Raw genomic sequence first — 9,826 nt, forward strand, 5'->3', positions numbered from 1 at the left:
GATAGATCTATTTTTGTAAATGAATTAGAAAAAACCTGAAACGTGACTCGTTTATCCTTTGCAGGGGCTAAGTGGGTTGATCGTGCAGTCTAGTGCCACAACAAACGCAGTGACGTCTATCGAGGAAATTCCCGACAATTAACACTTGAGAAACTCGGTGTAGTACTATTCATTTTTTTTATTAATACAATGCCTGGAACTCTCTCTCTCTCTCTCTCTCTCTCTCTCTCTCTCTCTCTCTCTCTCTCTCTCTCTCTCTGTATGATTTTTTTTTATCTATACATTTGAAAAAGTAAAAGATGATAGTTTTATTCACGGTGTTGAGTCGAATCCATTCCTGAACAAATTCGTAATGACATTTTTCGCATAAATCTCAGTAAAAAGGAAAAAAAAAATGTACCCAATTATTAGTTAAATCATACCCATAAAATAACATCTAAATTCTTTGCTATTTTTGGTTACATCTTATGGATGTTAGATATTATTACCATTATCTACTATTTCTTTCATTTACCTGTAGTCACAGTAGTGTTAAGAGAAGTCTGGTTGCTAATCTATTTCATCCTCGTTATCGAATATCCTGGATGTGTTCCAATGATCAGAAATAATCTTCGGTAGATTATAGGCTGATTACATCGTAGCAAAAAGCAAAAGAAGAGAGATCTAAAAACAGGGGCATCGAAGCTAGGCAAGATTTTCCATGCTAGTTATACACAAGAAATCTCGCACTGCGGAGATACATAACAAGTCTGATACTTACATACGAGGTATACATAACAAATTCCATGTGAAATGAGAGAGAGAGATAGAAAGAGAAGGGAGCAGGGGTGGAAGGACGGATAAATGTGAAAGTAATGTACGCCAAGGGTCAAGATTGAGTAGACTATCTTGCAGTTTCCCCTACCATATCAGTTTGTTATAGAAAATGAAACTGAACTGCTCATAAAAGAAAACTGATTAAAAGGTAGACAAAATCGTAATTGTTCCAATTCAGATAATGTACTACTATTGCGTCACACGGCGTTGGAAAACATCATAATTGTTAGCGAATATCAACGACGTTTATAAGATTCTTTGAATCCCGGAAGTTATGGGATGGACGACCTAACCTTCAAGTGGAAAAATCTGCAAACAGGATGGCGAAGACTGAACAAAGATGGGTTTTCCACAAGAATTTTATTACAAAATTAGACTCATCAATTTGATAACATGAAAATGGAATATCATAGCTTTCTCACTGTCACGAAAAAATTAGTGCAGAGTTTTTCGCGATAAAGAACTCCACCTTGAGGCCTTAACTCTCCCTCCTGTTTTCCCCCAGCGGCGGCAGAAATACGATGGCTCTAAATTTCTCAAATGTTTTTGAATCGATTTATATTGTTTACCTTAATTTTCCCGCATCACAAACATTTATTTGATGTTATTTTGTCTTTTTATTTAGTAGTTTATCGAGTTACTAGCTTGGTGGAAATGTTTAAATCGAACTATAGAAAATGACTAGTTGGCAGTGCTATAAAAGCACGAACACGACTTCAATCCCTCTCTCCACTAAAGACCTTAGCTTGAGATAAGACGTGAGAGTAAGTCGGGGTCTGAGGGCCGTCCACTTGAATATCAGTTTCCACCAAGCTACTGCAACTGTGAGTACATATAGAGAAATATTCAATACTTAGCTAGGGCATTTGTTTAATATGTTATTTAATTATCAGTGATCTCTATGCCGATGAGATTTGCGTCTTATTGTCAATGATGAACTAGATTTCAAGTGCTAAATTTCGTGTTACCTGCGCGACCACGAGGTCATCCCATTTCTTTCATTCCTGCCTGAATTGTATATATCTTAAAAAGTAAGGGTGGTGGTGAATTGTTAATCTCAGCTTTTTCCACTTAGAGACAGGAGGGCTCAGCGACAAGCACTTGATTCACCGAAGAATGCTGAAATGGAAAACAGTCAGAATTGGTGACCAAGTGATATGAGTTTGACGACCTTTCGAAGATCACATGACTGGATGTGACGCACTCAGTTGCTATGCCATTCCAAAAGATGTGTCCGTGTGTGTGTTCGTGGCGTGTGATGTATGGGGCCCAACGGTACGAGGTGCCAGAGAAGGGGGCACACTCTTTACTTACCGGTGTCGTGGTATTAAACACATTTGGAGAGGGCTCGAGGGGACACCCATCGGAAGGTAGTGTAACCTTAAGACTTTGGAAAAGTTTCCCTTTGAAAAGAGAGAGGGAGAAGTGTAGTGTGTATGTGTTCATTCTAATTATCTTTTACGTGTTGGAGTGATATAATAAATATATCTCTTTATTTCAGATGTGTTCATGGCATTATATAGAGAATGGGCTCTCTAAAAGTCTTTGACCATTTAAATGCATAATTAATCAGATTGTGAGATTTAGGGGGAGTAATTACTTAATCTAATTCAGGAGAGTAGAATGACAGTTTGCAGTCTTTTTGAGGGTCAGACTTTATTCTTTTATTCACTCCATTTCTATATTAATTTTGTTCCATTTAATGTTTAGCTAATTTGGGAAATAAAAGCATATTTTTGTATCTACGAGGATTCATTAGCCCAGCTTGCATTTTTAGCTCTTGCAGAAGGGTAACCAGCAACGAGAGGTAAGAGATTTGCCTGTTTGTTTAATTTGTTTAAACGAGTGCCATTTAGTCATAAAAGCTCGGCAAGATATATATTTAGATAAAAGTGTCGTAGGTATACTTTTCTAATAAAATTTGTGTACGAACTAGTGACTTTCCTTCTTGGTAAATCTATTGCCCCCTACATCAGGCCAGAGAACCCATCCTTAATAGTCGCTGAAGAAACTTTCCGACATTTTTTTTTGGTTCTTCAAACGACGGATAGATTTCAGTAGCCAGTTCCTGAGCAACGATGAAAGAGTTATGGTGTTTAATGTACTTTTGTTAGGGCACTCACAGTTACCTTTGCACCTCCAGCCAATTGAGGGGGTGGAAATTGAGATTTACGCAGACCAGGCGGGTTAATAGCTATCCTAGCATCTGAAACGTTGCCCTTCTGTCATAGGCGATATCACCTAGTTGTCGATATCTAGAGGGCACCGATTTCCTCCGATGTTACGTGTTACTCATCCTATAATGCTCATACCATTCCCTCATGTAAAACTGATTCCTGTTTTTCTTTTTCCAAGTTATTTTTGTTTTGTCTCTCAAAATATGGACCTGACTTTTATATTCTTCTACTGCCTGGTTATGAAAACTTAGTTGTGATATTTATTTTTTCCTTTTGCAATTGCTATTGCCTTTCTTTAGCCTTGTTCACTCTCAAATCCCACACCTCTTCCTTCCTCTACCTTATTTATGAAATAATATTAGGTAGACCTTTCCTTCTACCTGAAGACAGTGTTCCACAATACTCTGCTATCCGTACAATTTCTTTACGGTAAGGATATTAAATTTTCCCTGAATAGGTGCGCACGACCCAAGGAGTGTTTAAAAAAACATGTTTTTTCCCAAAAATCATCGTCTATCTCAAATCTAGGTGTGATCACCCTGCAAGAGGCCAGCAAAACACACACTACAGTCATGTCAAAACCTGCATTTGCCTTGCCTTTGTCCTTCCCCCTTTTCTGAGTAATTGTTTGTTTTGAACATGTGTGGGATACAAAGACAAAGTTATTTGACACTGGTATAGCTTTGTATTGTTAGAAACTGTAGATAGTTGGTGTGTGTACATTATGCATGCTATTGGTTGTGGCTGAGATGCCTTATATTGCCATTTGGTCCAATTTACTTCAAATGCCAATTTCTTAGTTTTTTTTTTTTTTTTTTTTTTGCATTTTTCATCAACAATGGCCAGCAGGCATTATTCTCTGGGCATGGATGTCATCAACATACTTCTAATGGAATTAGTAAGTGTTGTTGATGATAATTTAGAGGTTGCTGACACCTCTATGGCAAAAAGCTCAAGTTTGTGTAAAGAAGGGTTGGAGGCGAGGCAGATGACCTTGAAATGATTGAGACAAGAGGGGGAGAGAGGGGGTGGGAAGTAGTGGGTCTATGCCTTTTCTGGTGACAGATTACACCAGCTTATGTCAATAAATCATCGACACACTGTAGAGAGAGAGAGAGAGAGAGAGAGAGAGAGAGAGAGAGAGAATAACATTTCTGATATGACAGTAAATTACATCTCAGTGCAGACCTTTTTGCATAATTCCGTTCTAGGATAATGTAAGTTTATTCTATAAAAAAAAATTAGCCAGTTCCTATTTCATTTAGGTACCAAAAAAATGTGTGAAATTCTGACAATTCTTTTGGCCAAAAACACTTACCCTTTTTTTCTCCTTTCTGATTTTGACCACTATGGGTCCGACACCTTTTCTGGCAGTCACATGTTGTAAATAGTAGTTTTAGGAAGGATTCCTTCAATTTTTGTGTGTTTATAGCCTATTTTGTATTTTTTGTAAATACTTTCGTAAATTATTGTTTTGAGAGAGAGAATAACATTTCTGATAAATCAGTGAATTACATAATTCTGTTCTAGGATAATATGAGTTTATTCAATAAAAAAATTAGCCACATCCTATTTCATTTAGTTACCGAACAAAATTTGTGAAATTCTGACTTTTTTTTTTTCTTTTTGCTAAAAAAATTTACCCTTTTTTCTCTTTTCAGATTTTGGCCTCTATGACTCCGACACCTTTTCTGGCTGTCACATATTGTAAATAGTAGTTTTAGGAAGGATTCCCTCAACATTTGTGTGTATATAGCGTATTTTTAATTTTTTTTTTTTTATATTTTCGTAAATTATTTTTTGTATAACTTATTTTTTAATATATTTGTAATAAATATTTAATTTGTAGATGGGTATGATTTACCTTCTCAGTAGTGTTCGGCAATGGGGAAATTAATTTTAGAAATTAAAATGTACAGCATAGCTACAGTTTTTGAATTTTCACAAATTTTTCTGGGCTTTCGGGTCGAGCTTGACCCACGCACCTTTTAAGGGGTACCAAAATGGCGAAACCTATCCAGGGTTAAAGGTTTCTAATTTGCTAAAAAATTTTGGATAATTATAGGCTCACTTTTTGGGAATTACAAAATTTCAGTAGACTAATTTCTATTTAATAACTGGAATGTTACTTTGACAGAACTCTCACCTTCAACATGCACAGCTTCACAAAGAACTTTTTCACCCTCAATATATACAACTTTACAAATTGTATATATCAAAGCGTTGAGTGCTTCTGCCATGTTTGAATGCTCTGCCCTCCGTTAATTTGTTTAACTAAAGGATGCTGATGCTTTCACATTATCTACTATAAATTCCATGCTCTCAGCTCCATATGACTTTTTTAAATTAATTTTTTGACTATCTTATCAACTTTTCGTTAAAGTCAACAAACGGAAATATTTGTCGTCCTTTGACGCTAGAAAGTGACCTAACAAATTTGTTATGCTCATAGTCACCTCATCAAATAATTGGTTCAGTATTACTTGAATAAATAAATTTCTTCTTCCTCATCCCATTATGTAATAAAATTTCCTCGGTCATCATTATTAATCGGTACTAATTACCTCCTTCACACAAAAACACTTATATAATGTTGGCCAATAAATAGCAGTTATATTTAATACTCAACATTTATTGAAATGTGCTTTCATATGAAAAGGTGAACATAGTTTCGGAGAGGGATGCATTGCTGATTTTCTATTCACCAAGTACCTCCCAGATCACCATTAATACCTACAGAAAGAAAAGCCATTAGTTATGATATGATGATCATTACTGTGTCAACTATTGAAGATTAAAAATGGCATCTGTTAGCTCAGTGAGCTGTTCGTTTATTGTAAACATGATTCTCTTCGTAAAATCATACTTAAGAAATTAATTCTCACACTAGCAACCCTTGTTTCTCTTCTGGCCTCCATCTTCAGGATAATATGGCTTGAATACTTGGATAATACACCAAAGACTAACTGTGTTTTGTCTAAACATTTATTTTTGGCATTTTGAGATTTCATATTGAGATAATTGTAGCGAATAATCTACTTTACACTAATAAAACGACGATAAAAAATGCAATGCGATCACGGTTGAGTTTTTGTAGCTAGGTTTGTTGAAATTGGAAAATTCTGAAGTGTAGATCAGTTTTTCGGATTAAATATTCCATTATGCTCCATACACTGGGTATTTTATGCTATTTTTTTTAATTGTTTATCTCATGTGAATGAAACACAATACTGCTATCTAGCCCGGCGATCTGTATCTGAGTTCGTAATTTGATTTGTCTCTGGAATGATTCTCTGCCTGCGAAATGAATCACTACTATTTATACGTATGCAATTGTTTAGTACTGGAACTTTTTTTCCCAAACTGTCGTATGCAAGCTTTCTTGTTGGTTTTTCTATATTGAACCATGTGTTAAACAACAGGAATGAATGTTGATATATAAAAATAATTCAATTAAAAATAATTTGCAACATTACATTTAGTATTTAGTCTTCAGGTATCCGTTTCATTATGTTTTAAATCATACAAACCCTATGCCTGAGTACATTTGAGTTGTTGCTGAAAATGATACAAAAGTTTGTGTATTTTCAAACGAAAAAGCAACGCCTCTTGTAGTGTTGGTATGTAGTAAATACATTCATTAAGCTATACTCCAAACCATATGCTCGAAATGTTGTAAGAGGGTTATGTTTTTTGAGAAATATTTCGCGATAAGCTAGGGTTTCATATTAGACGTTTAAATGTCAAGTTTGGATTTGCTAACTAAATTGTTCAACTTTTTTAATACTCTGATAAGCACATATTACCTTGGCTATAGGTTCCCACATTTTAGATCTTATGGGTATCGGGAATGAAATAGTCCTCTCAATTCGCAAAAACCAGATTCTTTTACCCTATTAGCAATTTCCGCATAAAATATAATAAGACTTCAAATTCGTTATTAAACATAATCTTTGATTTTGTAAGTACTTAACAAATATATTAAGGAAAAAAATTACTTACCTTTTCAGCTTCATCAAGGACGTCTTGTAGATTTGGAGGGACATACGGATAAATCACAGATTTCATGATCAAGAGGTTACCTAGCTCTTTGTTGAAACTACGGGCCCTTGGGTCAGTCAGAGTTAACATGAAGTCCACACTAGCGTTTTCGAGCCTTAAAAAAAATACATAGTTAGTTTGTATCGTTCAACCATCCCATCTATATTTTTCCAAGGGAAACAAACGTACATAAGTGAACTCTGCTGAAAATTATTCTCATTTTACTCCCAATTTCTATTGTTAATAAGGAAAGCACCGAATAAAAGGTATATTAATCATTTCTTACACGTTAATGACATGAGTTGGCCAATACTTTTGTTTATGAGGCTGTCTGAGAACAACCACCTCAACATTGGCAGGAAAGTGGGAAATTTCAGTTAACACATGGCAATAATATTGTGGTTTTCATAAATACCTTGGATATTTATATGATTCTTTCTTGAGCAAACAAATCATAATAATAGCTCAGAACTGGGCACTTTCAACTTGTCATTGTAAAGCATTGGAATGATACTTTATGAATAAGTAAATTTTAACTGCTAAAACAACGAAAGCGCTCTAAAAAGGCCAGTAAAACAAAACATCCTGCGGATAAATAGCAAAGGCCTAATGTTTGGTTGAGCATGGTTCGCGCTCTGCATTTAACATCGTCAAAGGTTATTTATCCAGTTTACCGACGTGAATGTAACCATGATTTATAGTAGAATTATTTTGACATAAAAGCAATAAAACTCTACATATAATAAAGTGTAAATAATAAGAAAATCTTGTGATATGGTCATCTAGAGAGCATAGGTCTACGTATAGCCCTCTATACCGATGGGAAAACATTAATGATTGGAAGTCCATTATTTTGTGTTTGATCTGAGTAGACTGCTTGATACAAGCTCGTCTTTCGTATGCTTGTATTGGTATATTATCGATATCAATCGGCAAGTTTGTGATTTATATAAAATGTGATGGTTCTCTGTATAACTAAACACTGAAATAAGTTACTAAGGAAATATTTTGAATATCTATCGCTTAAAGCCAAAGATATCGGAAAGGTTGATTTACACACATGTGCATTTGCCACATTTTCACCTTTAGAGGAGAACTGAACTTTGACACATTGGGTCATCCCTTGAACAATAAACTGTTTATGGTATTGCCGCATAACTTTCACAGATTATACAAATATGACTTGATCCCTACGTTTAGTTTTCTTGAAATGGAATAAAAATAAATCTGGGTATTAATAATACTTTTCGATTTCTACTTCTTTCTGTAAATGATTCTATTAAACACATAATTCCAATGAAACAAAAACGAGCATATTCTTGACATAAGACCTAAAACTTTTAAGATCTGGAATATTTTCTAAACTTTTTACGTTACGGATAAAATATCTCGTCATTGAAGTTGAGCTGGAGTTTAATCTTTGGAGATAAACGTGACTGATATCATCGTCGTTACCGGAGTTTTCTTTTTCGTTATTAGATTCTGCAGTCTTGAGAGGCACGTAAGAGTTTCTTATGATACAAATTAGCATTACACTTGCAATGCTAAGATAACATGGCTGTGTTGACCAATTTCACTGCTGAGAGACGTTATAAAGACATCAGTTATATAATCGATATAAAGAACCAGAATAAAACATTAGAAATAAAGCAAAATAATAATTATCTACAAAAACGTTTAGTAGAAACAGGTAAATTCGTTTTCATTCCCAGAACTCCATGTTGACTGAAGAGGCTTCGCCAAGGCGAAGTCAGGACCATCTATTAGAAATCATGAAGCTCCTGTGCATCAGATGCAATGGAGGAATACATAAGATTGGCGTACTTGTTAAAATAGAAAAAAGAAACTGAAAATGCTGATTTTCAAAAAGTGGTAATTTTAGGAATCAAGATAAACCTGTTCATATTCAATGATGATATTGATAAAATTTAGAGTTTGGAGGGAGTCCCTATTTTAGGGTAGTGTTCTTGAAATTAATTGATGTTTCAACGTCCTTCAGGTTATACAGGGTCTTTTCTATTTTCTTTTATATTCATCTCATCTGCAGGTAGATGACATAATAAATTTTCAAAGCACATACAAAGACATTCTGTTCTGTTATTTATTTTACAACTTTCTTGTTTCGACGCACATTCAGGCTGTCATTGACAGAGAGCATAAAGGTTTAAACTGGCATTGAGCCAGCACAGGCTTTTCTCATAGACCAGTCCGTAAGGGATCGCAGAAATCCAGGCGATTTAATTGTCATTAGTCAGTTGCAGTGCTGTATGTTTTTAGTCTAATGCTTAGCAGGGACCTCCTTGCTTGTACTGACTGGGGAGGCTTAGCGATTTCTACTGGTGGATTTCGTACTGATAGAAATTTTGTTTTGATTGGTTCCAATGGTCCAGTGTCGTTCGTATTATTTCGCTCATATTTGGAACCATTAGCTTATTTGCATTTCTTTCACTCTCTCTCGCTTTCCTTTGTGTATGGCAGATGGTGATTTCGTTTTTTCTTCATATGTTCTTTACCGTTACACTGGAATATGTTCTGATCCATGGTGATATAGAATTATGTTTTATTTCTTTCTTTTCCAACATTTATAGCATTTGGTATCTACTGATTTCATATGCCAGGAAAAATGAAGATGTCTAAGTCTTGGAGAGGGATCAGCATTGATGGTCTGGTGCAATGTCTATAGGTGTTATGGTTTTGATTCGTTCTTCTCTTTCAGGTTTTCTTGGGTATTCATAGTTGTAGTGATTTAATATTGCACCTTGTAGATGACGTGAAAGATGCTTTTATAACTT

The 9,826-nt window shown here is 35.0% G+C and overlaps 1 protein-coding gene across 1 annotated transcript in view; it reads right to left on the reverse strand.

Moving 5' to 3' along the window:
- Positions 1-5,604: 5,604 nt before the first annotated feature.
- Positions 5,605-9,826, reverse strand: part of LOC135226254 (uncharacterized) — a 109,449-nt gene continuing 105,227 nt past the window's right edge. The window contains exons 10-11 of the mRNA XM_064265694.1: positions 6,996-7,149; positions 5,605-5,726 (exon numbers count right to left, since the gene is read on the reverse strand). Of these exons, the coding sequence (XP_064121764.1) occupies positions 5,691-5,726; positions 6,996-7,149 (190 nt within the window). The 3' untranslated portion in view covers positions 5,605-5,690. The remainder of the gene's footprint in view (positions 5,727-6,995; positions 7,150-9,826) is intronic.

This window comes from Macrobrachium nipponense, chromosome 14 (genome assembly GCF_015104395.2).
Source record: "Macrobrachium nipponense isolate FS-2020 chromosome 14, ASM1510439v2, whole genome shotgun sequence".
Taxonomy (NCBI): domain Eukaryota; kingdom Metazoa; phylum Arthropoda; class Malacostraca; order Decapoda; family Palaemonidae; genus Macrobrachium; species Macrobrachium nipponense.